Source organism: Primulina huaijiensis, chromosome 6, assembly GCF_012295235.1.
Source record: "Primulina huaijiensis isolate GDHJ02 chromosome 6, ASM1229523v2, whole genome shotgun sequence".
Classification (NCBI taxonomy): domain Eukaryota; kingdom Viridiplantae; phylum Streptophyta; class Magnoliopsida; order Lamiales; family Gesneriaceae; genus Primulina; species Primulina huaijiensis.
In genome coordinates, this window is record NC_133311.1 from 17,572,180 (window position 1) to 17,591,373 (window position 19,194).

Consider the following 19,194-nt stretch of genomic DNA (forward strand, 5'->3'; position numbering starts at 1 on the left):
ATTTTCCTATTTTTATGTGAATGAAGAGTTAAAACCTAAAACTGTTTTTTTTTTAAATGCGGATTGATATCAAAGATTATTTAACATAGGGATTAAGCCTGATTATAAATAGGTTTTAGTGATTTATTTAGAGTTTTCACTATTAATAATATATATTTTTTAATATTGAATAATGAATACTTTAGTCCATAATTTTAGTTTATAATATTTTAGAATTGAAAAAATTTTATTTTATAATAATATTATAAAAATATATAATTATAGTTTTTTGTTACTAATTTTATATAAATCGATAGATTTTAACTTATGATAAAAAAAAAAATTTGTTTAATATTATTAATATAAAACTGAAAAGTAACATTAATATTTTAATAATTTTTACATTTTGTATTGTATAAAATATAAAATAATGTAATTTTTTAAAAGTCCAACGGGTCTAAACCGAATTACACCGACGAGTCTCAGATTTGGTCATACTCATCGCGTTGTCATCACATAATTGTTTGACTTAATTTATTATATATAAAAAAAAATTGTTTGACTTATGGACTATAAGTCGCTGGGACTAAATTTGGGCGGGGGTATAAAGACCAAATAAATAAGCCTTTAGCTACCCACTATTCACAACCCTTTCTAATTATGCATGGATTCTTGTTTTGATTGGCTTCAACTTCAACCCCATACTTTCTGGTGAAAAAAGTTCATGCGAAATGCTCCTTGGACTCGAAGGACTTCTGGGGTCGAGGTTGAGTCGAGACGGCCTGTGGAGGCTAAACCCCATGAGAAAATATTCCAACGGTATCACCATTGCATCTGGTCGTTCTTCGGTGACCACAGACCCGCATTCTTGAACCTGCATGCATAATAACAGATACGATACGTCATGAATGGGTCGCCATGCACTTTTTAGATAGTTGTAGGAGAAAGCGGTTATAGTGCCATGTACCTCAACCAAGGTACTGAATCTCCTATCTAACTTCGATGTCATGTGGAGAGCTTCATAGTAGAAAGGAGAGTTTTCTCCAACGAAAATCAAGGATGGACATTTAAGTTTCCTCAAGCCTTCGGTAATGTCTGGTCTCCTGCCACACAGGAGATATTGAGATACGACTCGTTGGGCGACAAAGGAAGCAATGATAGAAATGTGTATAATTGGTGATACATATATGGTGTACTGTTCGGTGTACTATGTAAGGATTATGAGAAGCTTATGACAATCAATAAAAGATTTCACCGAGTGACTAATGTTTCCGCTGGCTGCATTATCAGTTGATTAAAGGCATCCTTAATGTCGTAGCTAAAAACCAGATAATGAATCACCATATACTCAACCATTGATTGTGTTTAAAGGCTTGAATGTGGAAGAGCTAACCCATTAATGGCTTCAAGAAATTTAAGCACACTTCGGCCCTGCCTCTCTCCCAAAGACTGCATATAACCGAGATACAAAATGAGTTTGATGGAACTTTAGTATTTGCTATATGAAAGTGATTCGAGGGAATATAAAATGGAAATGATAAGAGGACACCGACTCTTCTGCATGATTGAATGATGTCCGATTCTGGTATATCCACACTGCCACGAGCTACCTGTTAGATCATTGAAAATCCAATGAACTAATCATTCATGTGAAAGGAATCATATATATTCTCAAACCAAAAGGGTGCATCAAAACACCTTGCTGAAGTACCGCGTGAGCAGTAATTCTTTCATCAAACCACACATTCCACATATGTGCAATAATTTGGACAGCACCTGAATGCATAGTTAAGCATTACAAGAAAATAAAATCACGATCGTACAGAAAACAAGTAACAAGGGAAGAACTGAAAGAAACTTTTCGAGAAGATAAACCTTATTACATAACCACTCTGTCCAAGATGGTGCTTTGCATAGGGGCGAAACAAGAATCAAACCCATAACCCTGTGCGAGTACTTAATCTGCAGTAGTATATAACTTCTTAATAAAGATTTCAGAAATAAGATAGAGTCGTAGAAGAAGAATAACTTACAGCAAACAGAGTTAGAATATAAGCTCCAGCTGTTACCCCAAGACACATCACCGCACCAAGTCTGGAGAGAAATGCATATAATAAATTTCCACATGCTATTTTATTACATTAACCCATCAACTATGGATTGCCTCTAAAGAAAAATGAAAAAACAAATAAATTAACTAGGTGAAATAAAATAAAGAAACTACGGTTACAAAGCAATATAACTGAATAAGCGGATAGACAAATGAATTTCCGTGATTTTACCCAAAATGATCGAGGACTTCAGCAATCTGATCTGCTAAATCATCAACTGACAGAGAGGGATCATCAAGGCCAACTATAGCAGCTCCGAACTGCATTAGAATTAATTGAAGTACCAGATAAGAAACGGCACAATTATCTGGTGGTGATGATCCCACCCCATTTATCAATGAGCAGTTGTCAAGCAACAAGGGATGGCTCAGACCTCATGCCCAGGAGGGCTGATGTGGTAGATACAGAAGTTATGAAGCAGAAGAGAAAATGCTTCTGGACAAAATAACAATCCTTGGAAACAGGACACATCTGTTTGGAAGTACATGCAGACAAAATATTATTTAGATATCAATAACTCGTTTTCAAAGCAACTAGCATGTTGCAACAATTAAAATGAAATAATAAGATGTTGCAGCATCTTTTAAAATGAATGTAAACATGTTCCAACGAACGTCACACAGCCAAATTTTTACTGGTTGCAATATATGATAAATAGTCTTAAACAGGATGTGAGGCACCGACAAATGTTCAAGGTCAAGTAAATGCAATTGCATATAGAACAAATTCCCATTATGATCAGTGTTTAGTCTATCCTAGTTTACTTACGGTTCAAAGCTAGATCAGGATAAGTAATTAAACCCGGCTTGTCTTGGTCCCCAAAAATGGAAACTGAAACAGAACCACAGCCCGTTTTCACAATATGCTCCTGTAAGCCATCATAAAAAACATGATTTATCGAATTATCGCGGAAAAAGAAACGTAAAAGACCCATTAGAGCCAAATATTCCATCAGATATCTATATTCCATGAATAATAGGATGCTAAATGCTTTAACAATTGAACCAATCTTTTCAAAAAAGAAAAGAAAAGGAAGATGGCGGCCATTTGCTTCTCTCTAGCACGCATATTTAGTTAGCAAAGTTTCCAAGACATATGATCCCTGTCATCTGGACAACACACAAGTAAATAAGACTTGATCCTACTTTGCATATGATAATCAAAGACCTGAAAACATGGATGGTTGTGAAACTGCGCATAGACTTTCCAGTTAGATGCTTATCTAGCTATAAATGGCATATCCCAGTCCAGATACATGCAGTCGGTTCCTGTTTCAAAGTAAGGATGAAGAAAGCGAAACCGATGGCTTCTTGCATGTCATCATGTAACTACAATTAAATCGGAAACTACATGAGTAAAGATGCAAAGAGTAATATATAAAATCGTTGGAACCAAAAGTTTCCCCTCCCCTTGACGCAAAAACGCAATATTTAACACTTGAGTTGATTGTGATCATAACCCAGAACACTCGAATTACACAGTAAGTAAATGGAAGAACAATAACTAAAAATTCAATAAAAGGCAAAGCAGTAACCCAAGAGAAAAAAAAACAGCGCACTAGCCTCACTGCACAAGCATAATGATGCACAACACAACACACAGAATCATAAAACACACAGCTATTCGTCTATACGGATGAATAAGAGCTCGACTATTCACCTTCCCGGAGAGAGGAATGGACTCCGTATCAACGCAGACAGAATCGCTGGAGTCCGCCATTGCCAGTCTCACAAATTCGGGACTCTTTGGATTTATTTATATACACAACGAAAACTTGTTAATTACAATTAATAAATGCTAATCATTAATTAACCGGCTATGTACACTGTCACCGACGCTGGAGCAAACGGAGTGGGCCCAAACGTGTTATGTCATCATCGGACTTTTTAAATTTTAACGTTTGTTTTGTGCCGACAGAATTCCTCACGTGAAGTAGAAAAAATAATAATTTTATATTATTAAAGAAAGAAAAAAACTCATTTTTCCTTCAATCTCCGACAGCCACATCGTGAAGGAAGAAAAACTCCACCTCTCATTCATATTCGGACATTGAATTCAAACATCAGTCACATAACACAATTAATTGAGGATTATTACCCATAAATTAGGCATTAATTGACCATAGTTAAATACTAATTTGTATAATCAATCTTCATTAGAAAAATAGTGGGTGCTCTAAAATAATACTTTTAAAAAATTCGATAAACAAGAATCTCATTATTAATCGTATCGGGGGAAGATGGAGATAGGAAATGTTTTTGGGATTGAATATTACAATATGATTTTTAGATAAGTTTACAATTAATAGGTAATTATTACATATCAATTGGGTATTAATTGACAATAGTCAAGTATTGATTTGTATAATTGAACTTTATTAGATAGTAATAAGTACAATAAATTAAGATTAAAGAATACTATGATACGATGATTGGATAATTCAAATAATAATTGGGTCCTACTTCGAATAAAGTTGGCATTATCAGAAGATATTTGCGTAATGTTTGATAATAATTGAGTTTTATTTAACTATAAAAACTTGTGTGAGATGATCTTACGAGTCGGATTTTGTGATACGGATCTCTTATTTAGGTCATCCATGAAAAAGTATTATTTTTTATGCTAAGAGTATTACTTTTTATTGTGAATATCGGTAGGATTTGACCCGTCTTACAGATAAAAATTCGTGAGACTGTCTCACAAAAGACCTACTCTAATAAGATACTCAAATGTAAGATCCTAAAGTATTAGTAAAGAGGACAATGAGCCGAGTTCAAACCCAGTATCATTCGGAAAAAATTAGATACGACGAAGGGAGTCGACAAGCGAATCTGGAGCGAGTCCCAAATTTAAGTGGACTCATATCGCTATTATATGTCTATATATATTATTAATAATATAATTATATTTTTTATTATATTTGAATAATAAATATCTTATTCATGATTTTATTTCTAATATTTTAAAATTAAAATAATTTATTCTTTTATTATGATATGTTTATTATGAAAATATATAATTATAAATTTTTTCTTATTAATTATTAATTAAATAAAAATTGATAGGTTTTAACTTATGATAATATATTTTTGTTTCTAAATATTATTAATATAAAGTTGTAAAATAACTTTAATGATTTATTAATTTTTATTTTTTTATTTGTATATAAATAATATGATTTTGGCGAGTTCAATGGGTCTAACTCGGATTGAATCCGTCGGATTTACAAGACATAGTGGGTCTAAAATTTGACCAAACCTTTTCGAACCCACCCCTTGCCATATCTAATTAGTACGTAAATAATTGAACATTATTAATTAATTGAAACATATAGTTTATGCTTAGTATTATGTTTTCATGTTCTTTACTCGTACTTAACTTATTAGAAGTGAGTGACAATGTGATGACATAAAAGTAAAAAATCATCAATGCCAAAAAAAAAGATACATAGAGCTAAAATACGAAAATGCCAAAAAAACACACACATATAAAATAACACACTACATCCACAAGTCGCAACTAAAATAAACAACCATATCATATAACATATCACACAAAGTTTAAGCTCCAATTTTGAACATTTCAAAGTATAATACATGTTCTTAAAATTGAGATTTGGACATAACTCAATCTCAAAAATTAGTTTTTAAGAAATGATTTTCCAGTCTATATTTATAACTCTTAAAGATTTTATCCAATCAATATGTGACAACTAACACACATCTCTCACGCCCAAAATGAACATGAGGAACGTGAAATTTATAAGAAAGCGAGTTGCCCAACTATGGACAGTCCAATACATAACGGTGAAACCTGAGCTCGGATATCATATCAATATTGAAACTTTGATCTAACTGAATCCCAAAAGTTAGGTCAAATGAAGATGATTGTTCAAGTCTATATATACAACTCTCAGATTTTATATAACCGATGTAGGACAACTAACATACCCTCTCACGCTTCCGAATGAACATCTGTAGCATGAAATTACAAGACGAGTGTCACAAATATGGACAGTCAAATATATTACGATAGAACTTGAGCTCTGATACCACGTTAAGATTGGAACTTAGACCTAAATCAACCCCAAAATAGTTCAAACCAAATGTAAACACAATAATTGTTGGTGCTTATTTTTTTTCAAGATATCGGAGTATTTGACTAGAATTTAGTTGCTAATAAATTTGATTCACTATATTAACTTCAAATTTAATTAAAGTTCTTTTTTCCCTTACAATTACCTTTAACACAAACACTGTTTTTAAATACATAATCTATGTTTTTTTTTCAAGAAAAATTTTGTGTACCACAATAATAAACTGCAAAATTATTACTTTTTCATAATTTTAAATTTGAAACGGTGTTTCGAGTTTAAATATTCCATCCGTTTAAAAATTTTCAATGTATATTGAAATGATTTGTCGAGTAGCATGTCACATCGCCATCGTTCTTTCAATGTTATCGACCGGTAAACTTTTATTATTCGTTCAAAAGCCTCAAATTAAATTAAACACTTCAAATTCGTGAATTTTCTGCCAACATAACTTTTTCTATTTTTATATTTAGAATATATTTGTCCACATTACAGTTGGTCATTGCAAAACAAGAATAACGTGCAAATGTGGGACAACAATCATTATTAATTATATTATGTCCACCTAATTTTTTACGAAATTTGTCGTCAAATTCTAAGTTAGATTAGGGCGAAAAATGAGTCAAGTTACTCATTAGTAGCTCAAAGTTCGAGTCGAATTAAGTTTGATCGAGCTTGAGTTGAGTTTGAGTAGTTCGAGCTTGTAATCGAGTCGATCTCAAGTAGTTAGTGAGTCTGACATGAGCTACTCGACAATATATATTTATTTATTTAAAATATAAAAAAAATTGAAATTGAGTTTTTTGAGCTCGAGTCACTCGATATATTATCGAGTTGATCTTGAACTCGAAACTTAATATTCGAATCAAGCTCGAGTTCGAGTATTTCAAATTTTTTTCGAGTCGAGCTTGAGTAGTGTGATACCTGGACTAGAATAGACTCGATTGCACCCCTAGTTCAGACTCAAATGTTTAGGGCAGTTTCTGGTTTAGTCTAAACGATTTTAGCGAATCGATTTTGTCCCAAAAGTATCAATTTTTTTTCACAATTCCAGTATTTCCGTCAATTTGTGAGTTAAATAAACGGAGAAACATTGGCACATGTGGGGACCCGGGCTCTAACTCAATTATCTTTGGGATTAAGTGGATCTTTGCTAGAAAATGTGGGTCAAAATTTTGCTTTTAATATAAAAAACAATTGTATAAAAATCATACACAACAACATTCTTTATTTTATTTCAACAAAGGTAAATACATGTCTTATTCCCTTTCCATAATACAAACTAGAGTTTACCACAACTACATGTCACATGTAAACACTCCTAGTTCATCTGCTACGCCCGAAATCTCCACGCTAACTCGATCTCTCATCTTTGTCGCGACCCTGATCCTGTCCCACCTGTTGTCATGCACACATACAGACACAACAACAGCCGAATACTCCGGTGAGAACAAATCCCAGTATAAAACATGTATACATGCATATACACAATATAAATCATGAACATACTATCATGAATGTAATCAACAACAATACATCTTATAGTATATGAAACATAATCAGAATAAGTCAAGCAATGTAAATCAAACTCATATCTTTGACTCAATTCATATCTAAATCTAGGGATCCCGGTGTGAACAAGATGTAACAAGTCTCCCACCTACTCTCCCAATCGGGGTGGCGTTACATCTTATTCCTAAACTTCGGTCCTGTCTGTATCGAATTCTACAATCGGAGTGAATCTTCCCCTATGTTTCGATATCACCGAACGTTTAGAAAATTGGCGTATCTACCAATGACTCTCCTATCTCAGTACATATATATAAATCAATATAAAGTACAAACATAACAAGTATGTGATTTTGGGAAACTCAAATCGAATCTCATTTGAGTTATATCTTCCCGAATCATACATTGAATTATACCTTCCTCGTCGTAGTCTTTAGAAATGTCGAGGTCTCGCTGTCGAAGCTTGTCACAACAAATCTGAAATGACATGTTCAAAATGAATTCTATCAATCTCAACCCAACTCAATACATATACGATCAATATTAAATCTCGGTACATTTCGACGGCATAACGGCGTAATCTCGCGATACCGGTCAATCCAACATCAATAATCAATAACTAACAACTCATAATTCTCATCATAGCAACATCTACTATACTGAAATCTGCATATACCCAATTCAAGACATGCTGGAACATAAAAAGATCGCATATCATATCCATTCTTCAATCCGATTGCGAGTATACAATGTCCAATATCTCAAAAACATTATAGGTTCATCATATACTGATTGTTCCAATACATAAATCTCAAACCTTGCTGAAACTGAATAAAACTTACATCTTCTTGAAGTTCTCGACGAGAGGAGCACGGTACTGTATTCGGATTGAAAATCAGATAACCGGTTCACTCAAAATCACAATGCTAAGATGGAATGAAGCTTGGGGATTTCTGTGGTTTCTCTCTCAATTCCTGGCTAACATCTCGGGGGAATGAAACTAAGTACATATTATATATGCATGGTTAGGCCAAGTGGCTTCATCTTTGGTCTGCACGTCTCGTGCATATGCGCGAGACTCTCTGTCTCGGCGCCTCGGCAATTCAACAGCTCGCGCATATGCGCGCCCTCTTCTCGCCCATCATTTCTGAATGCATCAGCTCGCGCATATGCGCGACCTCTATTCGCGCATATGCGCGAGACCTACGGTCTCCACATAAGTCAAGTCCAGCAGCTCGCGCATATGCGCGCACTCTCTTCGCGCATATGCGCGAGGTTCTCTGCCTGCCTCGCGCATCACTTATCATATGTTATCTCGAATCGTGCCTTAGATATGGTCCGGCTATGATCACAACAATGCATAATCATTGATCTCATATGATCAACATCAAATTCTCGGGCATTACAGCACGCCTGTAATAAAAATAAATTTCCATATGGACTACTACATATTCCAAGAAACTATGAAGTCGAAATTTATATAGAACACTTAAAGATGCCTAAATTGGGAACCGATGATTTTAAGCAAGAGATTTGTAGGACGAGTCGAATGAAAACCACAAGAGAAAGACACTAATGTTGGTGCAAGGGACTGTCGGGAACAATTTCGTCCAATAAAGAGATATTGTGTTGAACTGAAAAGATAAAATTCTTAGGCCACGGTAATTTTGAAGTTGACCGAATACGAAGAGGGCCAAGGTTCTAGAGTATATGTTTGTTTTTCAGCATGTAAACAAGGATTTAAGGATGGATGTTGGCATATCATTGGTGTTGCTGGATGCTCCTTAAAAGAACAACATGGTGAAAAATTGTTATAGGTTGTGGGGTTAGATCCAATTAAAAACATATTTCCAATATGTTACGCATCGATTGAACATGAAACAAAAGATTTTGGACATGGTTTCTCCAACTTGTGCATGAGAAGACCTTGGGATTAGTAATGCTCAGTATTACTTTACATTTATGTCAGATAAGCAAAAATTACAACAAATGCAAATTATGTGGTAGATCTAGACATAATCAAATGACTTGTAAGGGAATGAAGACGTTCAGCAAGAGCCTGTGACACAACAAAGTCGTGTACAAATTTTCTTCGAAAATAGTCAATAAATGCACGTTTTTTTATAAGCTAACCAGCCAATGAATATCTCATAAACCTGTTTTTGTAAAAAGCGAAGTCAGCTTCACAACAGTCTCACGACTGTGATCTTCCATGAAGCCTACCTCTTATGAAGGATCTATCATGAAGCAGTGATTTTGTTGGATCTGTGTTTCATTTTTAACTATTTATGTGTGATTGATTCATCTCCATCTTACAAGATTCTTCCTTTAATTCCAATCAAGAAGTATGGATTTTCCATTTTACAAATTTTGAACAGTTTTCTTGCTGTGAAATATAATGTGTCATAGTCTCTCCTTTTTATTTAACCCATAAATTGGCACAAAATCTGGATTGAATTTTTTTAAAACGTTTGAGACTAAATTAGCTCATTAAATTCGATTGGGAGTGAACCGGAAACTAACCCAAATATTTGGAATTGAACCGAAAATTTAACTGCAATTTGCCGCATCTCAGCTCACATAACGTGAAGCTCCTCAACATTGAGGTTCTCATATCTTGCACATGCAAAAGTTGATAAATCAGGGCATACATGCAACAAAATTTGTCGGATCAATTACTAGCGGTTTTAATTTACCAAATTTATAATAGTTGGCAGCGCCGAAGTTAGGATCTTGCTTCAACCTAACAAACAATATAATATAATTAGTAAAAATTTGTGTGAGACGGTCACACAAATCGTATTTTGTGAGACGGATCTCTTATTTGGGTCATCCATGAAAAAATATTACTTTTTATGCTAAGAGTATTACTTTTTATTGTGAATATCGGTATGGTTGACTTGTCTCACAAATAAAGATTCGTGAGACCGTCTCACAAGAGACCTACTCATATAATTAATAAAACAAAAAATATAAAATTTTATAATATTAAACCACCACAAATTAATTACCTTGTTAAGATGGTAAGAAATGTAACATTACTTTTCTAAAACTTACATTTTGCGTAAGTGTAACATACCAATTTTATTTCTATAAAGATCCATTTGGCAAACAATTTTCTTTTTCTTGCACAACAAGAAAACAATATTTGCTTAGCATATAATTTTCAATTGTACGCCACCGCACCAGAGTTACTGGAGAGTACCGAATGGAGATCACATTTCCATGCCAAACCCCGCAACATAAACCCTCGTCTGTTCCTCAAAAACAAGATTTACGGAGGTATGGAAAGTCGACTTTTTTTTTAGCTACGCTTAGGCTTCCTATCTGTTTTTTTTTTTTGGAAAAAATAGTAAAAAAAATCAAGTTTAGGCACATTTTTTTTATTATGATTTCGCTTTAGACTTGAAGTAAATCAACTTTATGGGCTTTATGCGGCTCAAATTAGTGAAGTAATGTAAAATTGCTGTTTTTATTTGTTTACCTGATGTAAAAAAACAAGTTTAGGTACATTTTAATTGTTTTTAATTTTCAAATGTCAAAGATCGATGTTTGGTATTGAAGAGGTCAAAGATGTTCCCCAAACCCGTCATTGATTTTTGCATAACCTCCCTTTGTTTACAGGGTTCTGTCTTCTGATTGATTGATTTATGATAACCGTAAATTTCATTGGGATTGGAAGGAATTTGTGATAGAGAGGATGTTGACACGATGGATAGACGAGAATTAACAATAGGAGGGGAAATGTTGTGAAATATAATGAATAAAATAATAGCTGAATAATAGAATTTGGTTTTTGGGGTTTTATGCAGGATTGGAGGATGGCTTCTAACTTGAATCAACTACGAGCAAAAACTATGAAAGTTTCAAGCTTTGTGGTGAAGAAAGGAGGCACTTACTACAAGCAATTGCTAGAGAAGAACAAGAAATACATCCAAGAACCACCTACGGTGGAAACTTGCCAGCTTTTAGGGAAGCAGCTGTTTTATACCCGCCTTGCCAGGTTTGCCATTTTTTATGCATAATATTCTACATTATTCTTGGAAGATAGGTTTGTTTTTCCACCCTCGCACTTTTTATTATCTGTGATTGGCAGACACACATTCCGAATAAGTGGTTCGTTCCATTGTTGATTAGTGATCACTGGAGAATCCCCTGGTAGCCGAACAGTCTGGGGGTTGAGTTTGACCGCAAAGTCGTAATCCACCTATCCCGAAATATACCCACTACAGATCATGTCAAGATCGAGATTAAAAATTTAGAGGGCATGAATAAATATTTGATTTGTTTCGATTGTGTTAACAATGCTGAAACTTTCTTCATGTCAGTAGAGTTTTCAGCAAATCAATCAGTGTGAACTACGCGGAAGTAAGTTTACCGAAACCAGTTTGAACAAATGGTTATTCAGTTGAGTGGACACCAAGATTTACGTGGAAAACCCTGAAAATTATTAGGGTAAAAAACCACGTGCAAGATGAAAAGAATTTCACTATAATACCTTATGATGTACAATCAGTCACTGTGTTTTCAAAAAGAACACACACTCTCTTAATACAGAAGAACAAACACCTCGTAAATATTATAGAATTAAACACTCAAATACTATAAAATGAGAGAAAGAACTCGATGAAGGGATGATATGAAATGAGAAATAGAGCTCCCTCGTTATTGTGAAATGCATTTCATATTAATTGAAACGCGTTTTCAGCTTTTCCCCAACCAACAATGTATGATTTCCTTCAACCACTGCATTAATTTTGCCTATATACTTAACATGATATGAGAGTGCATTTGAATTGATTCACTTAAATTTTATCCAAGATATGTTATTTTGGTGCGTGCGTCTTTGAAAATGTCCTTGGTTATTCTTTTGGTACTTTTTAAGACCATGTCTAATTCATCACAACCACTCAAGTGGCATCAAATTCCGAACTAATGTCTTCCTTTTCTTCTTTCTGAGTTTGGAGTGAAAATAACAGTGGCTATGGCATTAAATTTTTAGAGTCTCCGACCGATCTGTCTCTGTGAAAAACCAAGATGGTTGTCTGCAATTGTAATTTCTCAATTCCAATAAGCAGTATGAGTCTATGACAATAATTCTAAAATTGATACAATCTTGTCCACTTCTGATATTTCTCCACATCGGATTTTTGTTCGCAACTTTGAACTTTCAAGCCAGAACCTTTAGACAAGTTTGCTGTGTGTCATACATTCACAGCTCACTGCTCTTTTTTAAGAATTCGTTTATAATTTCCCATACTAGATTGTCAGGTTAATCTTGATGTTTGAATGGTTGATAATTGATTTTTTTTTTTTTTTGGGTATGGTGCTGAAAGTTTCTTAATATTTTTTTTTTGGTATCCGTGAATTCGAAACTTCTATCTCGATTATTTCTCTCCTGCAATACTAAATGTAATTAAGACCGCATTATTTATCATTATTGTTGACTTCTTGACACAGCATCCCTAGCCGATATGAATCGTTGTGGAAAGAACTTGATCATGTGAAGCAGATGTTGAAGCGCAGGCAAGAACTGAAGGTAGAGGATGCTGGCATCGCAGCTCTTTTCGGTTTGGAATGTTTTGCCTGGTTTTGTGCTGGAGAGATTATTGGAAGAGGGTTCACGATAACTGGCTATCATGTTTAGAGTACGACTCATATTGACAATTTTACTTTCACAAGTACTGGTTTTCCTTTTTCTCGATAAAATAGCTGTTCTGCCAATCGTGCACTTAGCAGAAATTGTGAGCAACTGTTGTCGGATTTCAATTTTGTAGCCTAGTGCTGGTATCGTCCATGAAACTCTTGAGTTTAGCACCAATGAAGAGTGAATTCTCTCTTTTCCACCTTGATCCTTGTCTCTGTTTTGAACAAATCATATCATCGACCTCTTTCGATAGTGCTATCAAATTCATTTTGAATGGATGTTGTGATATGGTTCTATTGGGAAGCACAACTAAAATATTCTGATTTTGGTTTCTTCAACAACATATGGAAACTTGTCATTTGTTACAATAACATTTCATAACAATAAAAAAAAGTCTTCCACGAAACGCTCCCATGCGAAAATCTCTTTACCACTCTTCCACTTATCATATAAGTTAATGGATATATTGTTTGGAATGATCATCTTTCTTTATAATTTTTTCGGTTTGATTATTAATATTTTAGTTTAATTTTGTTTTTGATCTTTTTGTCATAATGTTCATCAAAAGTTATTTCCATTATTTAATCCAAGATGCACATTCCTGCACATCAATTACTATTGACTCCCAAGCAAACAGTAAACTCAGAAAATATTACATAAATTTCTACAAATATGACAAGAAGTAGCAAATACAAAACACAAATTTATCCCAGACTGCATCCAATATATGTCTGTGTTGATATGGAAACTTATAGACGTTTAGTGTAAAGAAAACGGGTGAGTTGCAAAATCATTTTAAAGGCTGTCGTGGTGTCTACCGACTACTCTTCTCATTCGCAAGAGTCAGAGAACTCAACCAAAAAAAACCGAAGGCCTCTTCTAGAGAAGAAAATTCCTAAATGCTGATATCACTTTTGGTGATAAAAGTAAAATGAATGCTAGGATTGAACCGAAAAACATTTTGATAGCATACCCTACTACATCATTTTCAGCTTCTTCAGATGTCGAATTTGAAGTTGATATTGCCGTAGCCGAAGGCAACGCATCTGTTACTGCATTCGCAAGATCATTGATGAAGGACGAGGTGCAGTTAAGAGCCGGGACACGTCCCCAATTGACAATGCCTGATTCAAGTGCCAATTCTCTGTACTCCATATCGATCTCTTCAAGTGTTTCTATGTGCTCACTCACAAAGCTGAGAGTTGAACCTTAAATTATTATAACTTTACAATAACACGCCATGCTGATTATTATCATTAAATTACAACAACAATGTTAAACCATAAGCATACCTCACAGGAACGGCCAGAAGAGATTTCACACCTTGCTGGCCAAGCTCGACAAGAACTTCGTCGGTGTACGGCTTCAACCATTGTACAGGTCCCACCCGGCTCTAAATTCATAAGCATAAATATATTTAAATTAACACTTATGCTACATATAGTACAGTTTCATTTATATTGTTGTCGTGGTGACTTCTACTGAAAGTAGGTGAATATTCAGTTTAACTGTATGCTCACTGCACTAAAACCAACCTGATAAGCCAAAGTATGATCGTTGTTAACTCCTCTGGATTTAAGTTCTTGCATGATCAAGAAAACGCACTCTTCCATTTGATCTCTATATGGATCACCTGCATCCTCTACATAACTGACAGGAACTCCATGAGCACTGAAGAATATCATGGCCTACGGTACCGAGCAAGATGTCAGTTTTATCTTTCTCGTAATAACATGGGCATATTTGAAATTTACTCAGTCAGGTCGACACTATCAAAGATGGAACAAAACTCACCTCAGCTGGGTTTGGGAAAATTTGTAACTCTTTTTCAATCAAGTCAGCCATAGACTTGATATACCCTTCTCTTTGATACCAAGACTTTATGATAGCAACAGGAAGGTTTGACAAATATGCATCATTCCTAATAAAGAACTTGATTTAGAAATTTAAAGGACGGGGAAATGAAATCTTATCCAACAAAGTGAGATAAGGGTTCACCTAAACATTTTTTGTAGAACACGGATGCTGGATCCAGTAGTCGAAATAGAATATTGAGGATAGAGCGGCAATACTACGAGCCTTGTAATCCTATCTTTCTTGATCTATCACCAAGAAAAAAGAACACAAGTAATCAATGTGATTAATATAAATTCAGAAAGTTGATAAATCGTGGAAGGTCTCTAAACTTTTCAGAGTCAGTAGAAGATATGAAAATCACCAAATTAGAGAAAAAAGCAATCTATTAAAACTAGTTAGTTCACTGTAAGTCATGCATCAATAATGAAGTTTCAGAATTGGCATCCATAAATTAAAAAAAACAAACAACCTATTTCATTCTTATTACTTGCCTGATGAACAACATCCTCAGTGAATGGGTGCCAATACCGCATCGCCACATAAACATTAGCAGGCACATCCTTATTCTCCAAAGCCAATTTCAATGCATTCGCCTGAAACAGGGGAATCAAATGACTACTCGTCTAAAATTATAACTACTCAACAAAAAGTACAATAATTTTTTTATTTATGAAACTGTTAACGGCACCTGCTCATCTGTTATTTTTCTCAATGGTGAACCACCTCCAATGGCAGCATATCCTTCTTTACTTTTGGGAGCTCGCAATACAGAAATGAGCTGTGCCAAAGGACGTTGAAGAAATCGGAACAATCTAGGAAGGCGGATGATGTCCTGTAACATGGCAGTAAAAAATATCACCAACAAGCACACTATAAAACTTATCATTCACAAATGCATTTTTCGATAACAGAACATACAGGATCGGCAAACAAATTGAACAAGAAAGGTTGAACATCATTAAGTGTCTCCGGCCCTCCAAGATTCAAAAGCATTACTCCAATTTTTTCCTCTGTGGTGAGAGGGGTTGCCTCTGCTGTGCTAATGGGATATGTGAATACACCGGCCGAGCTATATGTTTTGCCAAAGTCTTTAATCTGAGTAGGGAGGTTGAGAGATGATCTTCCAACAAGATTGTTTTTCTTCGAACTCGAATTAGTGCATAAATGCATAGAATCTTCGGATATATTGCAGAAAGTTGGCATCATCCTAGCCTGAGGTAGCAACCTGAAAATGCATGAAATGAAAAACTTCCTCTTAATCCGAGATCGCTTAGAGCCTTAAACCATACTCCAATGCTTATGTATGGCACTGTGACCAAATTTAAGAGCTACCAAAATAATTGCATCCAGAACAAAACAATTTTCAAATTAAACGTGTTATAGTCGAATATAAGGATCGATTCAACAGAAGAGGATTTGGGTTTTAGCAATATCGGCCCTTAGTTTCATTCAGAAATTATTCATCTCCCTTGATCATATATATGTATCAGAAACATCGAAAAGTTATATTTCAACATATTTCCAACACACTCTTAAACATAACATTAATAAAGATCACTAGACAAAGACAAAAGCAACGATATCTTCTTGATCCGCCAGTAAATACACACGGGAAACGAAAACGCGCCACGAAAAGCAACAAAACAAAACAGTTGGAAACTTTACTATACACATGAAGAACCAAAATCACATACGATGCAGGGTTCCGTCTAAGAGTCATTTGGGAACGAATCTGAGAGCTCGCTGCCGCCTCCATCACGCAAGAGTTCTAAAAATAGTCAACCCTCAAAAGTACGATATATATATATATATATATATATATATATATACATAGNTAATGAAAAAGAGTCAAGCGTAAGCGTATGGAGATCAATCAAGACGACGAAAAATGGAAACTTTGATATAAAAAGTTGGAAGTAAAACGGGGTTTGGCAAGATTCTTTGGATATGGAGCAGTGGAGAAATAGGTGTTATATTGGGTATATGGGAAAATGCAAAAAATAAGAAACAGTTGGGTCAGAAGGGTTGTTGACGAGTTCTTCTTCAACAATGGCTGCGTGCTTTACACGTTTTTTCTTTTCAAACCGGGTTCAGAATATGAGTTTGGATCCGGAAACCCATTTATGTAACCGACCCGGGTCGAAAGCCCATTCCAAATTTCGAATGACCAAAACACTCTTGCCACAGCCCAAATCACACTACTTGGGCCGCAAAATTTGTCCATACGGCCTTTTTTTCTTTTGAAATGTTTTTTTTTTACCTGAGATGGAAAGTCGATATACTAGGATTTTACATCGAGTAGATTTTTTTACGGTGTGCTAGAGAAGATGTTTGTTATAATTAGATCTTAAATTCGAACATTGTCTCTGAAATCGAAATTTTGGTATCAAATTAGCTATAAACAATTTGTCAAAGTATATTACAAAATTAAATACCTAGACAATAGCTGAACAAAATTAAGGGTAATTATAACATCTTATCGATCTATTCTCCATGTGCTAGCTAGCTACAACTGATTCTATTTCAATTCAACTAATATTTTTTTTGAGTAGATCTCTTGTGAGACGCTCTCACGAATCTTTATATGTGAGACGGGTCAACCCTACCGATATTCACAATAAAAAATAATACTCTTAGCATGAAACTTTTTCATGGATGACCCAAATAAGAGATCCGTCTCAAAAAATACGACCCATGAGACCGTCTCATACAAGTTTTTGCCTATTTTTTTTGCCTTAATTTGTATGATCCACCTTGCTTAGTTCTCCTAAACAAGATTTTTTATAATTTAAAAAAAAAAAAATAGAGAGAGGTCGAAAAACATATTTTTTAAAATCAATTTGCATCGAACGACACAATTGCTCGTCTGTAAAATTCTTTATATTTTGTTTAAAAATTTTATATGAATTTTTTTCCATCTAAATATTTAATATTTTTCGTTATAAAAATTTTTACTAAATTTTTTAGAGGTTTGTTAGGACAAGCAATAACTTGGTACCCTTAGATTCATTTCTNTGAAGTTAATATTATTAGGGAAATCTTTCATCATGCAAAAATATTATTTCATAAAAAGGTAGGATTTCTTCCAAGTTGATGTATTATTAATTTCTGCACTTATAGAATAATTGCCATTTACGTGTGTGATGAATTCTTTTTGTTCATTTGCAATCGGTTTCGAGGAATCCGACTGAATATATTATCTTAGTAAATTTTTTGCGTGTTTCACAACAATTTTTGCATGTTTCTGAGCTATCAACAGACAACAAAATAGATAATTCAAAAGATAAGGTAATGCTTTAATAATAGCAAAGCTTTATAGTTTTATTTTATTTTTTTATAGAGGAAAAAGCTTAATAATTAAAATATCGAAAATGTGTTCGAATACGATATTTAACTAATTTTATTCTTTACCTAAAAATAATAGATCACGACACAAAATATTTCATGGTAACATTCATATAGGACGAGCGTTTGCCGCTTTACCGAAAATTATATTCAAATATTTTAAATCGTTCAACGTAATCTCAAACATCATGTTTCGATTGATCTATCCAAGAGAGAGAATTATTGTATCCAATAACCTTTCTCCAAATAATTTTACTTCTTGCAATCAATGTTGAATCAAATCTGTAACATTGGCTCTGATACTAGCTATATGTAGAACATAACGCTTGCAGTTTTACCAAAAGCTATAATTAATGATAATTTTGCGACTCAAATCTTTTAAATTATACAACAGTTCAAACACAACGTTTCGATTGTCATAACCAGCAAAGACAATTATTGCATCAAAAATCGAGAAGCGATTCCCACCCGAAGTTAAAAATATGATTTTGTATATGCAATTTTCATAGAAGTATATATGTGTTTCGACCCTATAGTATTGCAACTGCGCGGTAATTAGTGACTATTTAAGGGATTTGTTTTATCCAAAGAATATATTCTACACGTTATAATTAGTGACTATTTAAGGGATTTGTTTTATCCAAAGAATATAT

At 34.1% G+C, this 19,194-nt stretch overlaps 3 protein-coding genes across 8 annotated transcripts; 1 reads left to right on the plus strand and 2 right to left on the minus strand.

Moving 5' to 3' along the window:
• Positions 1 to 542: 542 nt before the first annotated feature.
• LOC140978797 (protein NDL2-like) lies at positions 543 to 3,864 on the minus strand. Of its 4 annotated transcripts, none has more exons than XM_073444020.1 (11): positions 3,750 to 3,864; positions 2,892 to 2,958; positions 2,464 to 2,561; positions 2,262 to 2,350; positions 2,013 to 2,073; positions 1,855 to 1,941; positions 1,678 to 1,755; positions 1,533 to 1,589; positions 1,373 to 1,428; positions 947 to 1,082; positions 543 to 853 (listed from the first exon to the last, which is right to left on the minus strand). In XM_073444020.1, exons 1-11 carry the CDS (start codon positions 3,807 to 3,809, stop codon positions 638 to 640), a joined length of 1,005 nt encoding a protein of 334 aa, XP_073300121.1. In that variant the 5' UTR covers positions 3,810 to 3,864; the 3' UTR covers positions 543 to 637. The 4 variants fall into 4 exon arrangements, with proteins under 4 accessions (XP_073300121.1, XP_073300119.1, XP_073300118.1 ...); XM_073444018.1 differs by having other exon boundaries at positions 2,892 to 3,358; positions 3,750 to 3,765; XM_073444017.1 differs by having other exon boundaries at positions 546 to 853; positions 2,859 to 3,358; positions 3,750 to 3,764.
• A 6,976-nt stretch (positions 3,865 to 10,840) lies between these two features.
• LOC140979382 (uncharacterized) lies at positions 10,841 to 13,610 on the plus strand. Of its 3 annotated transcripts, none has more exons than XM_073444750.1 (3): positions 10,841 to 10,974; positions 11,505 to 11,695; positions 13,153 to 13,610. In XM_073444750.1, exons 2-3 carry the CDS (start codon positions 11,514 to 11,516, stop codon positions 13,337 to 13,339), a joined length of 369 nt encoding a protein of 122 aa, XP_073300851.1. In that variant the 5' UTR covers positions 10,841 to 10,974; positions 11,505 to 11,513; the 3' UTR covers positions 13,340 to 13,610. The 3 variants fall into 3 exon arrangements, with proteins under 3 accessions (XP_073300851.1, XP_073300852.1, XP_073300850.1); XM_073444751.1 differs by having other exon boundaries at positions 10,963 to 10,983; XM_073444749.1 differs by lacking the exon at positions 10,841 to 10,974 and having other exon boundaries at positions 11,083 to 11,695.
• A 341-nt stretch (positions 13,611 to 13,951) lies between these two features.
• LOC140979860 (ferrochelatase-2, chloroplastic) lies at positions 13,952 to 17,200 on the minus strand. Its single transcript, XM_073445467.1, has 9 exons — positions 16,891 to 17,200; positions 16,115 to 16,421; positions 15,885 to 16,028; positions 15,688 to 15,789; positions 15,338 to 15,441; positions 15,134 to 15,260; positions 14,875 to 15,027; positions 14,632 to 14,732; positions 13,952 to 14,534 (listed from the first exon to the last, which is right to left on the minus strand). The coding sequence occupies exons 1-9, from the start codon at positions 16,950 to 16,952 to the stop codon at positions 14,219 to 14,221; spliced, it is 1,416 nt and encodes a 471-aa protein (XP_073301568.1). The 5' UTR covers positions 16,953 to 17,200; the 3' UTR covers positions 13,952 to 14,218.
• Between the last annotated feature and the right edge of the window lie 1,994 nt (positions 17,201 to 19,194).

Bases quoted from the DNA above. Each gene is read 5' to 3' on its own strand.
- LOC140978797 (XM_073444017.1), bottom strand. From the start codon at position 3,060: ATGGAATATAGATATCTGATGGAATATTTGGCTCTAATGGGTCTTTTA. The intron at 2,351-2,463 runs GTCTGAGCCATC...ATTCTAATGCAG, and splicing joins TCAGCCCTCCTGGGCATGAG to TTCGGAGCTGCTATAGTTGG. The intron at 1,590-1,677 runs GTGTTTTGATGC...ATGATCTAACAG, and splicing joins TCACGCGGTACTTCAGCAAG to GTAGCTCGTGGCAGTGTGGA.
- LOC140979382 (XM_073444749.1), top strand. From the start codon at position 11,499: ATGCAGGATTGGAGGATGGCTTCTAACTTGAATCAACTACGAGCAAAA. The intron at 11,696-13,152 runs GTTTGCCATTTT...TTCTTGACACAG, and splicing joins TTTTATACCCGCCTTGCCAG to CATCCCTAGCCGATATGAAT.
- LOC140979860 (XM_073445467.1), bottom strand. From the start codon at position 16,952: ATGGAGGCGGCAGCGAGCTCTCAGATTCGTTCCCAAATGACTCTTAGA. The intron at 16,029-16,114 runs GTATGTTCTGTT...GCCATGTTACAG, and splicing joins TCAATTTGTTTGCCGATCCT to GACATCATCCGCCTTCCTAG. The intron at 14,733-14,874 runs GTTGGTTTTAGT...TTATGAATTTAG, and splicing joins ATCATACTTTGGCTTATCAG to AGCCGGGTGGGACCTGTACA.